The sequence below is a fragment of the Saccoglossus kowalevskii genome, chromosome 11 (assembly GCF_978046115.1).
Source record: "Saccoglossus kowalevskii chromosome 11, keSacKowa6.1, whole genome shotgun sequence".
Classification (NCBI taxonomy): Eukaryota; Metazoa; Hemichordata; class Enteropneusta; family Harrimaniidae; genus Saccoglossus; species Saccoglossus kowalevskii.
In genome coordinates, this window is record NC_140651.1 from 12,238,962 (window position 1) to 12,262,551 (window position 23,590).

At 33.4% G+C, this 23,590-nt stretch overlaps 1 protein-coding gene across 2 annotated transcripts; it reads right to left on the minus strand.

Moving 5' to 3' along the window:
* Positions 1–1,033: 1,033 nt before the first annotated feature.
* On the minus strand, positions 1,034–23,531 carry LOC100373731 (1-acyl-sn-glycerol-3-phosphate acyltransferase gamma-like). 2 transcript variants are annotated; one of them, XM_085505766.1, is made up of 9 exons: positions 23,457–23,531; positions 19,065–19,296; positions 17,516–17,685; positions 10,127–10,288; positions 8,769–8,922; positions 8,295–8,400; positions 6,275–6,353; positions 5,437–5,653; positions 1,034–4,079 (listed from the first exon to the last, which is right to left on the minus strand). In XM_085505766.1, the coding sequence occupies exons 2-9, from the start codon at positions 19,243–19,245 to the stop codon at positions 3,952–3,954; spliced, it is 1,197 nt and encodes a 398-aa protein (XP_085361892.1). In that variant the 5' UTR covers positions 19,246–19,296; positions 23,457–23,531; the 3' UTR covers positions 1,034–3,951. The 2 variants fall into 2 exon arrangements, with proteins under 2 accessions (XP_085361892.1, XP_077868578.1); XM_078012452.2 differs by lacking the exon at positions 17,516–17,685 and adding an exon at positions 18,086–18,255.
* Positions 23,532–23,590: the final 59 nt, after the last annotated feature.

A 23,590-nucleotide genomic window follows, 5' to 3' on the forward strand; every position in this document is an offset into this window, starting at 1 on the left:
ACCATGATGAAATTTTGTCCTCAAAAACACAATTTTTTTTCACCAGTTTTAATTACATCAAACCGAATTTATAAATTGTATTTCTAGAATCTCCTGTAGTACTTACTGTAAAAGCATTACTTTTCACGAATATTTAATTTCACTCTATCAATATTTAATCATATTCACTGGTTTTTAAATTTATAGATTTTTACCAGTTCTATTGTAATTGTTCTTAAAGATTTAATTTATAGAGTTTTAAGCCCTCTTATACAGGGAAAAATAACTTGGTAAAAATAGAAATGTACAAATGAGCAGTTAAAATTGCTACGAATGATTTAACAAACGACTGAGATATCGTTTAAATTTGATGTCCTGGTTATTGCACACTGAAGGGCATTCTTGTTAAAGGCATATGTGAGAGAGTTTTATTGGATTTTATAACAACCTTCTCATAATTGGAAATCCATATAGGAATCAATCATTGGCTGTTATGGTAACCGATGTAAACAGACGAATACATTGCTTTAATCAATACGCAACATCTTTTCACTGGGCAGGAAAGACCCCGGGGTGTGTGATATCGCTGAATAGCGAGAGATAATGAAGACGCAAGCAAATTTTTCAATACGACTTTATTGGGATAAATCAACCTCAGTTGAATTTCACTCCCAAAGTGAGAATTCTAATTTCCTGTATTGAAAAAAATGTTAGTACCATCAATGCTGTAGTTTCAGATAGGAGGGTGATGGACTACCCCATTTTTGCGAAAAATACATTCAACCATTTGGCAGGAAATGGGCACATTGAGATTCTATCAAGCCATCATGATCTTTTTTCATGTGGTCAAGAAATAAAACTAGTTACACCTTTGAGTTTTTGATTTTTTTTTTAAGTTTCACACTTTCTTCTAAACAAAAATTACTTCCATTGGCATCAGTGATTTCACAATCACATTAACATAAATAATATTAATAATTCAACCTTTCAAACAATACAATTTTTTTTTCTTATAATATTTCGGCCCTTTTTTAAAATAAATCGATTGAACAAGTTTTGCTTTAACAGTAAAATTTTAATCAAACAACAAACTGCAAGAAGCCAACAAATTACAACAATAAGGATTTTTTAATAGTGAACATAGTTTTGTTTCAAAATCCTGAATCAGATCAGTTTACCCTGTATTGATCTAAGTTGACCTTTGATGCAAATCGCTACAAGATCTCGCTGAGAATGGGATAACCATGTGACTTGACTTTGCCCTTCAAATGTTTCTTTCTTTCTATGTAATCATAATATTCGGAACAGTAGACTTTATGATGGAAGAAAAGTATTTGAAGGGCGAAAACAAGTCTTGTGTCTTGCCACCATTTGCATCCAAGGTCTCTTACTGTAGACTACTTTATTTTAGTTGGAATGAGCACTATGATTGGTTGTAGTGAGTCACCACTGGAGAAAATAAGTATTGTAACTAGATTCAATCTTTGCTGATCTACAGTGTCAACAAAAATAAATTCCAAGCAAAAAAAAAGTATTATACAGCTTAAAATAGCCCTTGAATTAGACATGATTTTTTTCTCATACATTCTGTACATGTTGCATACTAATAAGATTATGCATGAAAACAGCATGAATTCTGAAATATCTCCCTGCTATATTATTAGCCTGAATACCTATATAAAATACTGTTATTGGCAATATTGAAGAATCCAACATGTCATGTTTAATGTGTCCCACGAAACGTATACAATCTGAGCAAAATACATTGTTTACTTTAGCAACAACTGTGAAGCTTAAAGCAGGAGAGTCCTCACCTGCGCATACATTGAGTCCCAAGCGACAATAACACATGCTAAAAACGCAGAGGCTCATGGGTAAACAATGACATGCAATGGCCATCTTATGCATGCGCAAGTGACAACTCCCCCGATTTAAGCTCTAATGCTCACATATACATGGACTTCATTTATAATCTCAATTTCTAGATTTATAGTTCATGAATGATTATGCTAATATGAATAGGAACCAATGAAAATATAATTATGCGACCCTTGACCTCAGATCTTTATCACACAAGTTGCAACAAATCTAGAATCGTTGGTTAGATTAATATTCACATTAGAATCTTTGAATATTGAATTAAAAGTGTTTTTCATAGCCAATGTGTGTAAATTACATCACTACCTTATTAGGAAATATGAATTCCAAATAAGGCAGGATTCAAAATGAAATTCATAGCAAACAAGTTATGCTAATTCTCACCACCCTGTCCAGTTACCGGCTTCATACACTAAAGTATTTGGCCACAATTAAAACTTTTCACCAGATTTATGTGGCTTTTATCATAAGACCTAATTTCATGCTTTTGATCACTATTTTGTACAAACAATTTGTCATACAACCATGGCAATTCCTGTGCTAGTTACCTTTGATTCCTATAGTAAAAAGGTTTCGTCAGCATAACTTTAAAATTACTGGTAGTTTTGTTACGTCTGTACGTATATGCATGGTAAAAAAAAAATCAGATGTAGCCATTAATCTGGTACATATGTCTGTCCCAAAATCTAACAAACATTTATTTTTTCATGAATAATGCTTCAACATGAATTGCAACAAAAATTTCAAAATGGTCCATTTTTGTCATTTTTTCAAACAATAATTATACATTTTATCCTGAAAGACTTGTCTAAATTAATAATTATATACCACTTAACTTTTAAAACATGATAATTTTTTTTCAACTCAGTTGAGTCAGAAAGATATATAACAGTCCTGCCGCCCTCTGGTTTGGCAAAATACTATCAGCAAGACTCCTACAGATAGATAGAGGCAGGTATTCTCTCAAGCTGACCCAAAAACTAACAGCAAAATCACTCCAACTGAAATGACCATAGCAACAAGACTGTTGACTATATAGCAGTCTAATTTGCTTGTTGGTAATAACTAGATGGAACTGGTTTTGTTGGTATTCATTTAGTACACACCACTAATTTATGCAATGTGATTTGCTTAGAAATAAATAATGAGAAATACCAGTATTTGTAATGAGCTGACATTCTTAATAGTGAAAAAGCAAAAACAAAAAACGATCAAAAGAGTTGATGAACTATCGGCATTTAAAAGACTTGTCACAGCTATCACTTTGCTTTTTTAAATTAAAAATATTTATACAATTTAAAAAAAAAATGCAATATACATAAAGTGTAAAACATATCCAATAAAACTCAGCAGTCGGAATTTAATTTTTATGGCACACAGACGACTCATTTGTATGCATTCGAACTATACCACAACATTGGGCAGCTCACATGACAAATTTCATTAAGATGCTTGGTTGTAAAGCCATGTGATGTCCAAACCAGTACTATGATTAGTTGTGATGAATCATGTGACAATGAAACGTGAATTATGATTGGTTGGTGTGAGTCATGTGACAACCAAACAAGCAGTATGATTGGTTGTGGTAAGTCATGTGTGTTTATAGATACCGCTATGTTATGGTACATTGCATGTATTAGAAATGCTTAGCATTAATGTAAAAACAATTTAACAAGTAATTTGTTTGCATAGTTTTTGTTTCAAACCTTGCTTCAGGAAAATCGGTCGGTAAAGCTAATTACCACCTTAAAACAATATGAAAATAAGTCAATAAAAGCAGCAAAACACCATTTTTAAATGTAAGCTAATAATTCTATATTTGTTATATGCAAATAAGTTAGCCAAGTATGCAAATTACATCATGATTGCCATGTTGACAATAATTATGCAAAGCAGCTATTTTGAAATTCAGCAATACTGGCAGAGTAATTGTAACATAGTTTTGTAATTATTCAAACAAATCCTGACAATTTGTTAAAAATTGTTCTTTAAGAGTTCTTATCTCATAATCAGAAAAAGTTATCCATGTAGCCAACATAACATCATGGCAACCATTTTTAAAAACTTCTATCTATAGTTATCTATAATACAAGTCTATTGTATTTTCTTATTACTGCCATTCATAACAATACCGTTGTTTTCATCTTTCTGAGCTACTTTTCCATAGGTGGATCCTTGATGTCTGTCTGTTACAGAAATCATTGCACGTATCAACAGAACAGCTGCAAAAAAAATAGATATCTGTGAGATTACATAGCTCTTGTGTGTTTGTATTTTATGAATATCATAACAGATATATCCCCTTTGATATGCCTTCACATAAGGGGAATGCAACCAGACCAGGGGCTTCCTTTCAACCTGTTGCACATACCGGTATATTGCATTCACACGGCCGCCTATAGCACTCTCATCACATAATTTCTTCAAGTTTTATTTACTACACAACACTGGGTAACGAAAAAACTACCCCCACCATTTGATTTTATTATCAAAAAATTTTATTGAAGAACTGATCTGCCAGGCAAGGACCAACCAAGCATACATGTACGGTATATGTTAGGAGCCTATGTTTGTGTTTTCCAAGACCAAGTTTAGACAGCCACCGTGATGATCAAAAAATTCAGTCCAAATATTCGTAGCAGATGAACCTATGGTCAAACCCCTGCATGTATGCCTGAAATATGGTGTTTAAAATAGTTTGTGGAGCCATTTTATGACCAAAATAGTCAGCAATGCATGCCTAAATTGATACAAGTGCATACAGCCTATGTCATTTATTTTTCTACATTTTAATTACTTGATCCACTAATAGTAATAATTTTTTTAATAAGAACTTGTTGATGTTGATGATGAAAATGGCAAGAAGTCAACAAGATGTTGTTTCATAAACAAACCAGGTTCACTGTATCCCAGTTCATGTGACTCTTATGGATCAAGTATTCAAACATTACTTGAAATTCTAGAGATGTGACAACAATTGTCAGGTATATTTGTGTTCATTTAAAAAAAAAATTGTTTTTGGTCAAATTCTTGAGGAGCACACATTTTGCAAGTTTCATCAATTCTTCAACAGAGGGCGCTGTGCAGTAGAGAGTATTCTCAAGGGTCATTGAGTTTTGTTACACTGAGGGCACTATTACGAACAGGACAGCTAGGTTTCGAGAAATCAAATCATACAGCAGAATAATCTTAGTTCCACCACAATTTTTTTTCTCAAGGTCAAGAAGATATTAAATATGGTTCATGGCTAATCTGGTGTATTGTACAGTGTGTATTTTGGTTTGTTATCTCTGTCTGAACTGCGGTATGAAATGTATTACATTTTTTCACTATGAATGTGGTAATACATGTTTTATTGTTTTATTAAAAACCGCCTATGTCATGTCAGAAGATCGTAGCATCAGTTTCGCTATCTACAAGATGAGACTTGAATGAGATCTTGACATGATGTCACCATACAGTACTATGCGCGTTGCAAACCCCAAGTAATGTACCTCTGACGTTGGTCAATATGATCACTTGTATTCTTGTAATAACCTTGTATTAAATGATGAATATGCTATTATTACAATTACTTACACAGCACTATGAAGACAAACACCGTCACAGTCACCCATAAAGACCCGTTTATCATCAGACTTATAAAGTAATAAAAAGATGGAACTGCGAGGACTAAAACCCAGAACGTCTCAATTAGTAAGGACGCATAACGCCTTGGAATCACATGTTTATGGAACTTGCCGCCTTCAAAATTTTCGTATGTTTGATTTTTCTGAAAATGTTCATATGCTCTGTCCTGAAACAAAAAAATACAAATAAACAAAAATTACCAATTTAATAATTAAAGGGACGACATATAAAGCAGAATAGTGAAATATCACATCACTGGATTAATAACTATCCAAGCCCAGGAAGAAATTACAATTACAATTTACTCCCCCATTGACCCCTTCTTCCTGGAAAAACACTCAATGCATGATACTAGTATGAACTCTCATTATCTTTGACTACCATGTGGTGCTGTGATGCATGAAAATTATTATGCCTTTGATTTTGACTGACATACAAATACACTTCAAAACAAATGTTCAAATTTACTGATTCACATACAGTCAATCTGTTTTTGCAAAATTGATGTACATGTGCGTATTGTATTTACATACAGTCAATCTGTTTTTGCAAAATTGATGTACATGTGCGTATTGTATTTACATACAGTCAATCTGTTTTTGCAAAATTGATGTACATGTGCGTATAGTATTTTCTTTACTTTTTTATTTTTTTTAAAGATACCAATGGATACCGTAACTAGAAACATTACTATTTGTTTGCCTGGCCTACCTGACAGTACACTGAGAGCAGAATTAGGATCTAACTATCATATTTATACGAATGAAAATAAAAAAAAAAGTTCTACCTTAAATTGATAAATCTGGTGACAAAAGTTGGCAGTATTTTCTTCTGTATCTGTAGGAACATCAGTTATCTTTATTCGTCTGAGAGAAAAAAATGCATGAGAAGACTTTTCATGAAACAAAAAACAAATAACATTTTAAAATTGAAAAGATGCCACAGAGGGTGGTGTTCAGAGAATTTTTGTTGAAAGTACAACCTTGTAGAGACAGCTTTGATTGTACTGTAAAACTTGCCCCAAAAAAGCAACAAAATTACAATTGTCAAACAGGGAGATTCGTCACCTGTGCATGCGATAGACGGCCATATTGTGTGGTTTACAAATACTGTAAAACATGTCTTTTTTGCGAGCATGTCTTTTTCGCGAATTTAGAGAGGGAACTGATTCGCTAATTCAAGATGTCGCTAATGACTTTATTATCAATTCAAAATGGCCGCCAAACAAAGAAATCAACAATGACAAGAAAGATTCGCTAAATCAACATTTCGCTATTATGTCATTTTACCACAATTCGCTATAATTGCATGCCGCTTTTTCAACATGTTTTACAGTAAGCATTAACACATACCCATGAGCCTTTGCGTTTTTAGCATGTGTTGATATCATCCCTTAGAACTCAATTCTCACATGTGCACAGGTGACTATCCCTTTGCTTTAATGCAGGAGTTTGTTTCAAGAGGTCATTCTTAATTTAAACAAGTCATTGAAAATGACACAGTCCCCGTTAAGTTCTCTTTGTGCTCATCATATTAAAGCGGAGGGGTTGTCGCGAGTGTGTCCTTGAAACTTGAATTCCAAGTGGCGTATACAACAGATTGTTTATTTACATCAAAACACGTGTTTCGTGTCATAGTAATATGGCCAAAATAAAAACAGCCGTTATTCGGCCATCTTTGATCTGATTCTGAAACACACTGATATGTATGATGTGCCAAATACGAATGAAAATGGTACATAAATTGTGGAAATATAGTAGTAAGGCCAAAAAGTCAGATGGCTGTCAATCGGCCATCCTTGACCAGATTTTGAAACACATTGTCATGGACATGCATCCTAACATGTATAAAGTACATGTATGTGCCAAATTTGAATGAAAACTGACAGAGCACGTCCAAGATACCGCATAAAAAAACAAAAACAAGATGCCTGCCAGTTGGCCATCATTGATCCAATTGTGAAATAAATCGTTATGGACATGTATCCTAACATGTATAATCTATGTACCAAGTTTGAATGACAACTGACAAAGCATGTCCAAAATACAACATTTTCAAAAAACAAGATGGCTGCCAGTCGGCCATTTTGAATCGAATCGCTAAACTACTGCATGTGCATATGTCCCACATAAGGTACTAGGCACATGCAAAGAATGAACGGAATCGGTCCACAGGATTCTAAAATATGACGGACAGACTGACGGACGGACAGACGGACGGACAGACTCAAGAACTCACGGACGGTCGGGGACATGTATCCTAACATGTATGATCTATGTACTAAATTTGAATGAAAACTGACAAAGCATGTCCAAAATATTACATTTTCCAAAAACAAGATGGCTGCCAGTCGGCCATCTTTGATCCAATTGTGAAATAAATCATCATGGACATGTATCCTAACATGTATAATCTATGTACCAAGTTTGAATGAAAACTGACAAAGCATGTCCAAAATACAACATTTTCAAAAAACAAGATGGCTGCCAGTCGGCCATTTTGAATCAAATCGCTAAACAACTGCATGTGCATATGTCCCACATAAAGTACTAGGCACAAGCAAAGAATGAACGGAATCGGTCCAAGGGATTCTGAGATATGACTCCGGACGGACGCACGGACGCACAGACGCCCAGACGCATGGACGGACGGAGACCGAATTATAAGTCCCCGTTTTCGGACTTCGTTCGAACGGGGACTAATAAAATTATAGGAAGAAGGGAGAGCTGGAAATCTACTTCACTTTTCAAAAATATTTTCCTGTGCATTTTGAGATATATTTAAACTTCACATAAATGATGGCTCACCTAACAAGCATGTGTCCTTGACATTTTCTGCCCATCACCACATTATACATAGTAGGTTCGGCATAATCAGCAGAACATGAAAGTGTACAGTCATAGATAGCAGGAACTGAAAATATCATAAAAACAAATAGAACAGCATTAGAAGATACATTTTTGTATTTTTGGAAAACAAATTTTGACATATGAATGTCACAGCTCTCTCTCGCTCTCTTTGCTGCAAGAACTGATAGTACATTTTGGCTTTGGCCTTTCCATTGTGTGTGTGGTACACTCACCCAGAGTACTGTGGCTTTGGTCTCCCCATTGTGTCTGTGGTACACTCACCTTGGATACAGTGGCTTTGTTCTCCCAATTGCGTCCGTAGTACACTCATCCAGGGTGCAGTGGCTTTGGCCTTCCCATTGTGTATGTCGTAAACTCACCCCGGGTACAGTGGCTTTGGCCAAAACTCAAACTATAAAAATTGTTCTTTACCTTTGCCCTTGAATGCCTCCATAACAACAACAAATCCCTTGGTCCTCGGCAATAGATGATGTTTAAGTTCTGGCAGTCCTTTTGCTCTTGCTATTTCATTGCTACGAGCTTTCTTTGACTCTGTGAACCGAGTTCCTTCACAAAAAAGAAGTGTCTAAAATGGAAATACAAGAGAAAAAATTCAAGGTACAATACACACCTAATAAATACAAAAAAGCCATTTTTAACATTTAATATTTATAAAATATTTTTGTTCCAGACACTAAATGTCAATTGTATTGTGAGAGCTGGCCATGAAAATTACATATAGTCAACAAGATTAGATAATTCATGTTTGAATTTATTTACCACACCTTCCAAGGCATAAGTCCTCCCTGATGTTGTTTATTAAAATAATGCTTGTATAAAGAGACTCTTTGCATCAAAATTGTGATTAGTAAAGTAGTTCATTCTTTGTGTCGTGGCTCAGAAAAGGGCCATACATGTTTTATGAGAACAAGCAGTCTCTCAGCTGAGATAGCTCCGTTGTTAGCAATACATATTTCAATTAAAGAACTAAAGATATCATTAGAAAATGAACAAATCTGAGAGAATTCTGCCGAAGATACATATACACTACCGGTAAGTATCAAAGCAATAAGTAGTTTTGAAGAAGAAATCGAAAAAGTAAAAAGATGACGGCAGGCAATCACTCGTATGGTAAGCTCTGCTTGACAAAGTTGGCAGTGGAGCTAAAAACTTGTACAAGTTTCAGTGTATGACAAACAATACATGGTTCGCACTTTTTCTGTTTTGTTTTTTTATTCATGATGAACCCAACATTGCAATAAGGTGGTAAATACTTCTTCCTTTTTTATTTTTTTAAAATTGCAAATCTTGTTTTCCTTCCAATTTTGGAATTTAATATTATGCAACATTATCTATAGGTGTTGATACTTTTTTCTGGAAGATGCAACAAACATTTTGTTTATTTAGTGAAATGTGACAATAGTTAGCCATGAATACGAAAATCAGAAATTATTAATACGACTGTCACTATTTTAGTTTTTGTTTACTCATTTGTTTGTGCCAATCGAAAGTATTCATGAATGGACAAGTTTCGCTGTTACTTTAGAAACTTGCACTCTCTGTTGTAAATATGTGACAATTTCCTATTTTCTAACGAATGTTTATTCGATAGCTAATCAGAATGCTGGAAACTAGGGAAACCTGCGACCTAGATATGAACCCACCATTTTTGCACAGAAACTGACTGATTGCCCTATAATTCGAAACTATTATCTATTAATCACATGACACAAGGATTAGTGATGATATGTAGAAATTTGCCGTATTATCTATGCATAATGATGTCTCACCCAGCAATGCAGCGGATACTCCGCTAGAACCTTGAGCTGCTCAATCAGGTACGGTTTGTCTCGATTCCAATCTCTTCGGAGAAATATCATCTCAAGTAATATCCATGACCAGCCGATAAATGGAACATACTTCAACGAATTCTTTGCAAACACTTTAGATGCCTAAAAGATGAAGACAAAAATATGTAAATTGGGTTGACATGACAACCAAAAAAGGGATGTAACAAGAATATTGTAAATATGACATAACTAATATATTTTTCTGTTGTGTGTATTCCTACATGGCTATTTACTAGTACTAAATTACTCCTAGATATTCAGAATGACAGAGAAACTGCCCAATCAATCTTTGACAGTATTTCACAGCTGACCAATCAGATTGGCCGGTACTAAACTAAGATCGCAGAAAAGAAGTTTTTAACTAAAGCATCACCTGATTGGACATGTGTCAGACTGAACATATTTTTTTTAAACATTTTTAATTCAGGAGTAAATCCAAAGGTAATTTTTTGGAGGAATACTCAAAATTTCAAATATATGCAGAAAAATTATATATAATGAATGAGTATGCAACAACAATTTTAAACTGAAAAAAAGATAAAATAAACAATATGTCTATATAATTGAAATACATGAAAATTTTGAAGTGGATTTTAAGAGACAACAAAAAATATGTGCTAAGGATTGTCTAGAAATAATTTTCAGCCACCACTGATTCCTATATGCTAATATGTACCCCTTAACTTAAGGTAAATTTGCACATATAACAGTGAAAATTGTAGCAGGCTGCCTTGACGATGAATGAACCTAAGTCTTTCAAAGAATACAATCAACATGCACTTACAATCACAGCAACTCAGATATGAAAAAAAATTTAATTAATGGTCACTCAATGAATCACACTACTTGATTATTTTACGCTTCTCTAATATTACATTTTTACCTGATATCGCTAATTCATCTCTAATATATTATATGCCTGTATTACTTATACTCTGAGGGGACGTTAACAAATTCATACCCAGTAAATTGATTCGCACTATTTTGACACCTGTTACTTGAATGCTACGATTTAGAGATTAGCACTGTCAATTCAAAGTACGCCCTCTATGGCAAATATTATGCAAGTGATGTAATTTCCCATTTAAATCAGTCAATATGAAAAAATTTCAAACACGTCAGAGGTCATAGTCTTACTAACATGTAAAAGCAACTAACACTACGCAAAGTGGATTGGAGAAGGTCACATGACAACATCAACTCAGTGGCCATGCAGTGCTAAGAACAGATACACTATTATTGGTGTATAACTGGACAACAGTGTTGAGGGGAACAGACTAGAATACGAAATCATAGGTGACGTTTTAAAATTTGCGATCATGTTTAAAACGCCAGTCATATGCATAGCGCATTATGTGTTCATATTTCATTTATACAATTATTTATATGTTGAATATTTTTTTGTTATGTGTAAAAATTGATAATAATTATTTCATTTTTCGACTGTAAAATGACAACTGTCCGAGATGCCTACTGTGGAATACTTTATTTTCGCTGGAATTAATTTTCGCTGAAAAGGCTTTTTGGGCGTTTTGCTTGAAATTTATTTTCACTGATTTTTGATGAGTTTAATGTGAAATATAGGAAAAAAAGTATATTCGCTGGATTTTATTTTCACGGAATCATCCCTTCAGCGAAAATAAATTCCAAGCAGTACAGTATTTTAGAACCAAATGACGGCCTTAGACTCTCGCATGCCGCATGAATAAGAATACACACAGTATACTTCACATGATGACTATTACGCTTTAAAACTGAACAAAGATTAATTTGAATATCAAATTATTTCGTGATTATATATGTTAATTTACTGTAAAGAAAACACAAACACAATTCATGAAAGTTTGTGATAAACATGCCACAAAAAGCAAGACAAAATTATAATGTTGGCACATACAATGGGAAACACATTAAACATACATTTATACAATTCAGCAACTATAAAAACTAAAATGATTTTATTATACATCTTGATAATTTTAATTACAATAATAAGAGTAGTGTATACATACAGGTCTGTAGGCTGGCAAATTTGAAAATATTTTTTTTTTTATAATTTCTCTCTGTACAGTAAAAAAAAATGCTTAATTCTGCACTGAAATGAACCAAATTTGAAAGCTTTACCAGGGATAAAACTCTTAGACGTACTAAACCAAAAGACCTGATTGTACACAGAATGTCGGTTGACAAATATCAACAGACTGCATTGCGTCTCGTCTATTACCTACCTTGATATCATAACATGCATTGTCTATATACATCAAAATTTTGGATTCATATTCAACCTCGCACCTAGAGGTCATTAAATAATTTTTTTCACAGTGAAATATCACCCAAATAAAAAGTAATATTGCAAAGACCCAGCATAATTTATATGCAATTTTTGGCATATGTGCATTTATATTGGAGATGCGCTTCTAATAGAACAAATACAATAGATGAATAACTACTTAATTTCATCGTGCGAAGGTTCTGAAAAAATCCCAAATTGTCATAAAGAAGCCAAAAATAAAAATAGATATGCAGCTTTTTAGCAGAGCATTGTGCAGTATTTTCTCTATTAGAAGCACATCTCTGATATTAACACATGTGAACCAGCAGTTATATTTATAATATACTGGATTATTAAAAATATGACTTATTTTGACCATAAATTCATTTACATAAGTGAATGCACATTGTACTACCATACTACCGATAGACCAAATACGGTAAAGCTAAGTTTTTCCTCATGAGAATTATTCAGGGACACCAATAACCAAGGGTCATGAGGGTCTAGGTGAGAGATCAGAATATCCAACCATTTCAATATTGCACTTTGTGAATTTTCCAATAAACTGCTTTTAACTCCTGCAGTACTTACCAATACATGGAACTATACTTATAAAAAAATAATCGACGAGCAACGAACACCTACCTGTGTTGCAGCGATCAGCAGTGAGGTGTGTGATTGACGAACGGCAGCAGTACAGAAAGAAGTATTATGGGATGCATGCAGCAAGAGCAAAGCATGATAACATGATTAGTGATACAAATTGACCTTAAATCACATGATGAAGCGAAGTCACAAAACAGAGCATACAGACAGACAGAAAGTGAAGACAGATATTGTTAAAGTAATAATCATATATATATATATATATCATAGTTTTAGTATACTACTAATTAAATGGTAATTATCATGTTGTAGCCAATAATTAACATAACGAAATACAGCTGCATCAAGCCACTGCTCAGAATATTGTTGTCTCATCGTTTGCCAAAAGCTTCCATGAATAGACAGAATGAATGAAAAAAAAACCAGTATCAACAGGCAATGAGTAAATTCAATAACAATAACAGTGGCAAATTATGTTGTTGTATTTTTCTGTGGCTGTACTGCGATGCAATATCAAGACCCCCCCCCCCCCAGGTCTACTTGCTGCTCAGTAAACAAGGCATTACATTTTAAAACAAGTTTTGATACAAACACTTGAGTCACTGTTCCAGGACTGACACAAACAAGCTCTACTCAAGTAAGATCAGATTATTTTGTCAAGATTAAGAGCCTACAAAATTGTTTCAATATGAACGAAACTGAGTATTAGAGAGAAGATAATGCTATGCGTTTACAGTGACACCAGAAGCACACTCATATTCATTGATTAACTAACGGGCGGTCAATTAGTCAATAGTCAATTACGAGGACTGCATTCATTGGGATGTAAAGTGTTTACATAGACTATTACACATCAATGGAATTGATAGTTGACAAAACAATATTACCAAAAATAGAAATACAAATATATTGGTAACAATGCAATATATAATGATAATCTCGCTTTTTGAGAGTTCCATGTTTTAACTTTGAATTAAATGATAACATTACCTTGTTAACCATGGAATGGTTTGATCATGAAAAAAGAAATGAGCGAAGCTATTAAAATAAAACTCTTTAAACACTGTACAGTAAACCTTTATGTATCTATCTTTGGTACTGTAAACGCATAATTCGTTGGTTTTTTAATTTTGCTATTTTCGCTTTTAAATAATTTTTATGTGAAAAAGTACAGTTAATGTAGTCAATTAAGTTTCAATCACAGCAGCAAATTGTAACCCATAAACTTTTCCAGCTCTTCATATGATGCATCGCAGCACCTAGACCACTTCCTTGATCCCTATCTTCAGTGTCTTAAAACACTTTACAGAGTTTCATCAACTTCTATTGAATCTGTTCCCTAAATGTTCATTCAAAATTTGTTGTTACAACCCAAATTTCCTATTGCTAGTCACGCTATCAATCTGTCGCAGTATTTCTTCATTCAGCCAAATACACTCATAAATATATTCCCCACCTGATACAGATATTTATGTGTGCATAGTTTGTACAAGTAATACATTTCAGGGCTTGTTTCAAGATGCTGGCTTGGAAGGGACAGAGAGACAAGTAAAGTATGGTCACAATATGTCCTAGTATTGTCAATCTTTAAGGCAAGTATGTTGACTAATTTCAATTTTCATTACATTCATAAAGGTACAAGTCTAAAAAATAAGTTATTTGAAGTGTATGCAGAAAATAATGATAGAGGACAGTGACTCTGGGTTTCAACGAAGCAACACAACTGTCTGTCTATACACCCCGCCCCAAAGGTGTTCCACAATAATTTGAAGGATAATTGTGAGATATATTCTGAGCATGTAGCAATATGCAGTGTATGTTAGTCATTTTACTTTAATGTTGGGAGTTAGAGGTGCTTAGAGATCTTATTTAAATAAAGCTAGAGGCTCTCAACTAAAACTTCCACGGCGGCATATATAAATATTTATTTGAAATGCAATTAATTGTTTATGCAAATCAGCTAATCAATATGCACAGATTAAATCTAAAACTGATTTTGATTTAATCTTTAACATTGTTTTCGATATAATTGTATCAACATACAGCAACAAAACGTGCAAAGATTGGCAGTAATTATATTCAAATTACCGGTACATTAATTTCAGATTTGAAATTTATTTGGTGACATGAAGTGTGTGAAATGTATTTTCACTAAACAAAACATGTAAACGATAAAAGTGGACAAATTAATTAACCTAAGGTAATTTGTAGAATTCCATTTAGATAGGTATATTCAAATGAATATGCATAACTATCAAGTTAGCCAGCCAGTGGTTTTTGAGATGTCAGAGAGCAGACATTTTATTATATAGAGCATTGTATATATAACATAAGATTGAAATTGCAATAAGGGATTCAGCCAGCATTAGTAAAAAAGTTCAGAACTCTTAAAAAATGTAAAAAGAAAAATTGAATGCAAGGAAATTATGTTATTTGATATTGGAATATAATTTATTAGTATATAGCTCTAACAGGAAATGGTGGTCTGAGGGAAGGGGAGGGAGGGAGGGAGGGAGGGAGGGGGCATGACACAGCTGACATTGGAGCTATTAAGATTCATAACAACTAAGATGAACGCACTGTGATGCATCCGATAACAGAGAATGTTCCTCCCATACTTTTTTCTGGTCTAAGGGACAGGGAAAATTAAACAGTTTACACAATTTTTTCACATATGATTATCCCATGTTAAGAAAAAAAACGTCAGTGATAAATTTACATGTTCAAATGTAGAATTCAAATACTAGTACTAATAAGGCCAAGAAGAGATTCCTGAGTCACCCCTCCGACATGCTTACTCTCTCACCCTAATAACAGTAAAGAAAAAGAAAATCACAAAATCCCTTGAATGCTGAAAGTGCAGACTACAGTCACAGTATGCAAAATATGGTGATGCTGCAATGCATTCTGGGAATATAATTTAGGATGATTCCATTCGTACTATACTGTAGGGAAGACAGGCAACTGAGAGAGGGGGTCAGAGCATACACTTATTTTATTGACATTGTCTAAACTTGAGTGATCTATAAACTATAAATTACAGAACATGAAACTTTTAGAGAAATAAGAATATTTCAAATACAATATTCTCAGACCATCATAAGCTAGATACTGTAGGAGAGGAAGTTATTGGCAAGGAGGAGAGAGGAGAGAAACAAACAGATGAACCTTGCAAAGAATAATAAAATGAAAAAACAAACAAAAAACTATATTTAATACATTAAGGTGTGCAAAGCCATGAGATGGGATCACTTCAAACTTAGAAACAACACATTTTAGTCATTTTTAAATAAATAAAGCATAGTGAAAATTAAGGGAAACAAAAAGGAGAGACTTTAAGGAAAGTTTTGAATGTGACATATTTGTTTTATAAAGTAACTGTGTATAGAAGTAATTGAGTACAAGTTGGAAGTGTTCCCACATGTAGAGAATGACTGTGGTCCATAGAGGTGTTGATTGGTCCTTAGGGCTGGCATCAAAAAAACAATGTACTGTTTTAATATGCAATGCCTTACACATTACATGGAAATACTGTAATAAAACAACTTTTGCCGAAATTATGAAATTTAGTCGCAGTGAATATACATTTTCACTGGGGTCCTTTAAAAGGTAGTTTTACAAGTATTGATTCATGAGACAAAGCACTGATTAACGCACTTGACCCACGAGTTTCCAAGATGGGATAGGCGAAGATGGTGGATGAGACAAACACCACAGCAATTTACCTCATATTACGTTTCTTGTCGCCTGCAATGCCTTTTTTGTTAGCAGATGCATGAATGCCATTTTGTAAAACGGTCGCTTTTAGACAGGAAGCCAGAGTGATTTTCACAAGAGCTCACATACGTCAATAAATTGCGAAACTTACAGTATTAAGCTGCTACTAGTACACAGTTTGAATTCAGTTTTCTTAGTTGTACCGTGAAAATCCAATTGTCAAAATTTGGTAAACTTGTTATAGAAACAAAACAAAAATACATTGTAAAATATTCCTCCCCATAAGGACCAAGTCAACACGATACAAGTTTAGCATCAGCGGACAGCGATTTTCTTCATGTCGCAAAGGATTCTGGGTATTGCATCGCCCACAACATCAACTTTCAGTACCCATATGTTGTTGCAACATTTCTATCATTTTTCTGGGGTTAATTTTCAAATAAATCGCCATAATGGCTATACAGGTCTTAATCAAAATTTATGATAAATTAAAGTTTGTCTATTTTGTTAAAAAGGAAACAGCTTGATTAGTGGACCAGTCTGTTAGTTGAAAACAAAAAATGATTTCCAATCAAAACAAAAATGAAAACCAGAAATGAAAACATGAATTAATGCTCATATATGGCTTTATCCAGAATGCTTTGCATTTAGAGAGTCACAAACGTCCAATTTTGCTTAACTTGCTGCTAATGAAGGATTAAAGATATGGCATGAATTTAAAGAGATATGCTCACCCCTAATAACTTGTACCGATCTGTTATTACCCAGCCAAACAACCAATCAACATCAAATTTGTGATTCATAATCACCAGCGCCGTCTCCTTACCGAGATATTTGACATCATCATCAGTCATGTAAAGCACACAATTGCTACTTGACCACGAGTCGGTCAAGTACACCATTTCTGTCAGAATAGTAAGGTGAATGGAGTTATCATTTATTTAAATACAGAGAGCTGGACTGTCAGCTCTCCTGGCTGAAATCAGAAGTTCTTGTTACCAACAGAACGTGGCTATGCTCACCATTGGAGGATTTCACAACGGAGATTAAATAGGATCCTTCTCACAACTTTCGGTGAGAGAAATGCATTCTGGGAATTGAGGAATGTTCTACTTTGAACAGTGGGTGAGACAAGTATTGGCAGAAGGGTCAGAATAAACTCAGCCAAGTACTACTACTTATTGAACTAAACAATGTTGCAGAGAAAAAAAATTAAACAGTGAGCACGCCATGTTCATGTCGAGGAAGAAAAAACTTCAGACTTCATGCCGGTGTTAGCACCATGCTTGCTATGGCATACTTACACCAAGCACATTATAGTGAAAACATAAAATCCAGCCAAACAGCCAATCAATCTCGTCGTGATGGTTTAATATGATGAGGGACGACTCATGGCCCCACATATGATGATCTTTCGTCTCGCTGTATAGAACGATTTCAGAGCCTGACCACCAATTCCCTATAAATACCAATTCTTTGCAAAGAAAAATATAATTGATTGTTTGTAATAAATAAATAAATGAATAAATAAATAAATAAATAGATAAATAAATGAATAAATAAATAAATAAATAGATAAATAAATAAATAAATAGATAAATAAATAGATAAATAAATAAATAAATAAATAAATAAATAAATAAATAAATAAATAAATAAATAAATAAATAAATAAATAAATAAATAAATAAATAGATAAATAGATAAATAGATAAATACACATGTAAATAAATAAATAAATAAATAAATCCACATTGAACAAGTACTGTATTCAACATGACATGTATTAATTAATACATTGCAAACAAAATCTGAACAATGTCAACCATTTTGAATCAGAACTTAAAATTGAATGTAAAGAAAGTATGAAAAAAAGAAAAATGTATTTTTTTCATTTCGGCCTTGTAAGATGGCTTCTTCACATTATGTGTCAATTGTATTTTGCTGAAATCCTTATACAACTATTGAATTCAGATTAATGGGTGGGTTTTTTATACACTTGTCATATACTATTTATTTACACAAAATTGGAACTTACAACAATCTGCATATCATGTTTTCTTAGCCAAATTATAGCCGAAATATTTTGTTTCTTCTAATTTGAACGTTTAGTGTTTGCCATAACTGCCTACAGGGTTTGATAAGAATTTTAAATAAAATATGAAAAAACCAAAATTTAGTGAGAAAAGTGGATTTGAGTTTTCATGAATGAAAAAGTTAAATATCTAAAGAAATGGATTTACACGTCATAAGAAAATCAAGAATTTTCTGCAGTTTACTTACGACACCAGTGATAATACGCCAGCTTGCAGTTGATGATTCGATATATCTTCCTGCTGAACGGCCAGATAACGAGTGAACAACATTGCAACAAATTAATGATTATACCGCTGACAATGAAAGTGTAGCCGAACACGAGCAGACACAACAAGAACCAAGCAGTCCTCAAAATTCCAAGCAACATTGCTGTTAGGTTGTCTAGTTCTGTGTCAGAGGTCAAAAGATCAAAGGTCGTCTACATGTAAATAAAAAGAGACAATGCAATAGGATCACGCCATATTTACTGGTAAATCTACTAAGAAATAAGCAGGCACGATCTGGGTGAGTGTGACCCAGACTGTACATTTATTAGGATGAAATCAACATATGCTAACATGTACAGTATTATTAATAATTTTTAATTTTGCTATTTTCGCTGATAAGTGAAATTGACTAAATTAAATCGATCTTTTGACGCCGTCCCTAAAACTGATTGGTTCCTTAACAAATTTGTGAAATTAAAACACAGTAAATATGCTCAAAACATCAAAAAAGTGAAATTAAATGTCAGTGAAAATAAATGTTTTAACAGTAGTTTATTTAGTTACTAGCTTATTAACTAAGCTGTACATGATTTAAATAAAATAAATAAAAGTTTAAAGTTCTTTAGTTGGACTTTGATCTAATATGTGTTTTTATCGGTGAAAACCATTAGAAATAAAGTCAAATTTGATTGTAGAAATAAAGATGAAATTGTTGGTATATATTTTCAATCAGAAAAAGTCTGAAACATGGAAAATCAAGAAACAAAACTTTTTTTATTTTTTTACCAACACTATTATTAATATGATAGGTTGAGAGCATTTGATTACTGCCACTTCCAACCAGGTGATTGAGAAAAATAACAAATTAGTGTCATAGCACTAAGCAGAAAGTCTATTTATAGAAGGATTACGGTATTGCATACAGCAATGTTTATAGTTTTATGACAAATCTCCATGACTGATTGGAAGATGAGGGTATCTAGACCATGAATAAAGTGTATTTTTATTTAATAATATTAGATTTTACTGTTAATAAGCTTTTAGTCCTAAGCAGATGGTCGTCCAAACAAAATTGAAAAACACATCTTGTTGTCCTTGGGCGATGCACACTCATTATTTAAAAATAAATTGTCATAATTTTTTGCCTATCTTATGTAGAGGCTGATGCTTCACAATATTTTTTTGTAGTGGGAAATCAAATTTTCAGAGCAGGTACGGTATTTGACCATTACGTTACAAATGGAAGCTATGCATATAATGGTGACATCGAACATTATTTTTAAACATTCTTGCAATCAGTGCATACAAATTGCTGTTTTTTTTACAATTTACCAATGGTAAATTATACTGATGAAAAATTAGTAGTAAAACTTAAAAAAACAAACAAAAAAAACAAAAAAAAACAACACATTTTTGAGCTGCAAAATCTTACTTGTGTGAACCTTTTAAAGATTCCTAAGGATTTCAAAAAATGTTACCTAAATCATACCTTTGATTATTATTTCATGGATTGATATCATTTTGTGAATATTTTTTACAACCAGATGTAAATCAAACTGTAAAGTGATAAAGGTCAAATAACAGAATCAAAATTACCATAAACATTTTTTTGTTCATTATTGGTAAATTTGTTGTAGTTTAGGAAGTCAAAAAAGTCACAGTGTAACATTCTCTTCAACAAACTACAATGCACAGGATTATGGGACGTGCATTTTTATTAAAGAATGCAAAAACACACAAGTTGCTATTGTTATGCATGAAATAATGCACTGTAAAATACTTTATTTTTGCTGAAGGAATGATTCAGAGAAAATATAACCAACGAATATACCTTTTTTTCTACATTTCAAAAATCAGTGAAAATATATTCCACACAAAACACCCAAAATAGATTTTCAGCGAAAAATAACTCCAGCTACAGAAAAGTATTTTACATTATTATACATCTGTCACCGTAACGCCATAAGTTACAGCGTGCCGTAATTTTGCGGTATTTTACGGGGTATTTTCATCCTACCATATTAGGAAATGCAAATTCAAATATGGAGTTATTGCACGTGTAAGTGTCCTCTAATAATAAAAACAAACATGGCTGCCACCAGAATTTAACCGGACTTCATACAAAGAAGTTCACTGATTCTGTTCTAAACTTTTTAGATTTTGGCATTCCCATGATGTATCCTTGGTAGGAAAAGATGTATAATAATAAGGTTATTACGAAGATACCTCAAAGTATGCACTCAGACAGTACGCTGTAACATTGACCTCCGCTGCACGTTGGTCGATACTGCCGCTGTACTGTCTTCCAGCATACTTTGAGGTATCTTCGTAATAACTTCATAGTATGATATATACCGGTATATAAATACTGTAAATCACTTAATTTTCACTGCTAACATTTTTCACAATTTCAGGATTGTACGGCATTCCTGATGACAAAATTTAGCGAAATTCACTCAATGTTGTAGTACCCCCGGAAAATTTTTACCTCTAAAAATTTTTGTGATTCTCACTGACCCGCTAAATTAAAGTGATCTAAAATACTGTGAACTTATTTAATGTCTTGAGCTGTTCACGTCAAAAAGTAAAAATTTTGTTTATTTAGCAGTCGCATGACGTAATTAATGTTGACATCAGTGTTATAGTTTTTGGATAGAGTGTTGCAAAGGCTACAATAACATGTATTAAAGTGGGGGAGTTGTCACCAGCGCATGCGTCAGATGGCCATAGCATGTCATTGTTTACAAACAAGCGTCTTCCATGAGTCTTTGCGTTGCTGTTATCGTTGCTTGGGACTCAATTCCCGCATGTGCACAGGTAACGACCCTACCGCTTTAATTGTAAGTCATAAATCAGTATTATTTTGTTTCTGCTTTGTCCAACGAATGTCATGTACATCCTTAATTTCAGCTACCCATGGAGGCTTCTGCAGATGGGTGATGTTTTACAGCAAGTCTCAGAAAGTATTGAGGCAGTTAGCAATCTTGCACAGTAATTTGCCAACTACTTAGGTTTGATTGAGCAGATTTGACCAACACAGACAATTTTGCGAACCCTTCAGTCCTGTGAAAACCCATAAAAGTGGTTTAAAATTCAGTTTTTTACTTATTTAAATAATTCAGAAACATGCTGTAAATCATGAACAAATTTTGTAGCAGTCAATATATCATTTTGGATCATTAAGACGGCATGGTAACCCTCTCAAAATGTAGTCCTTATGAATGCCCTCAAGGTGAAGATCAAGTTATCAGCTGATAACCAGGCTGCACTTGATACTGATCTCTTAATCAGAACATGCCATATTTTTTCATATCTGGCACATGGTATTATAAAGTTACTGTAAAGGGGTCAATTATTCACTGGGTTTTACTTTTGCTTATTTTGCTGACTGGAAAATGTGGTAAATTACAACCCAGTGAATATATAAAATTTAGCATAGAACACATTATCTAAATGATAAAACCGTGAATTTAAAACCCACTGAATATGCCTGAAATGATAAATTTAAACCCAGTCATTTTACAGTAATTAATCATCAGTTTGTATGCAAATGGGATGAAATACACTTCATAAATCAAATACTGTAGAATACTTTATTTTCGCTTGGAATATATTTTCGCTATTTTCGCTCTGAAGGGATGTTTCCATGAAAATAAAATCCAGCGAATATACTTTTACATTAAACTCATCAAAAATCAGTGAAAATAAATTCCACACAAAACACCCAAAAAGCCTTTTCAGCGAAAATTAATTACAGTGAAAATAAAGTATTCCACAGTAGTACAATGGTACAATAGTAACCTTTGTTACTTATTGGTGACTTTTTTTCAGAAACTTGGGTCTACGTAAAATGTGTTGCTTGTTAAATTTTCGTTTATGTACATCCATGTTAGTACGTCCATGCATGGAACTATAAACCCCAGTTCCATGGTCCATGGTACATCACATCAAAGGTACTGTGAACACATCCTCGCCATGTCCACGGTGTTTGTACTGTTGTTTAATATCTGACACGACATGGGGTCAATTGATACATGATGTACATTGCTCAGTGTGCAATGAATGTTTACAACTGCAGTAAACTGTTATATAGTATCCAGTGTTTTCTGTTTTGTTTTTTTAATACGAGAAGCCCTGAAAATGCGCTAAGTACGACGCTAGGCTTGGCACTTTAAACATTAGTAATTAACTGCAAAATCATTGACGATGTCTCTGCATTATCAAGTGAACATGACCATTTTTTTTCAACTTGAGTCAGAGAAATACATTCAACCTGAAAACACTTTTTCTTTCTATTTTAACTTGCCGTTAAAATGACGTTGTCTTCCCGAGTTCACCTCACAGTACGGTACAATATTTTTGCAATACATACCTTCGTTTAGCGGCAATGCAGGCACAAAAGCCGGTCAGTGACAGAATATTCACAACAACGAACCGAGGTGAGCTTTTCTGGTTTAAAGGTCAAGCAACACGTGACATATCGTACCATTTTACGGTATATCGGTC

Bases quoted from the DNA above. Each gene is read 5' to 3' on its own strand.
- LOC100373731 (XM_085505766.1), bottom strand. From the start codon at position 19,245: ATGTTGCTTGGAATTTTGAGGACTGCTTGGTTCTTGTTGTGTCTGCTC. The intron at 17,686-19,064 runs GTAAGTAAACTG...CTATTCTGACAG, and splicing joins GGCGTATTATCACTGGTGTC to AAATGGTGTACTTGACCGAC. The intron at 6,354-8,294 runs GTGAGCCATCAT...TTTTTCTCTCAG, and splicing joins CAAGGACACATGCTTGTTAG to ACGAATAAAGATAACTGATG.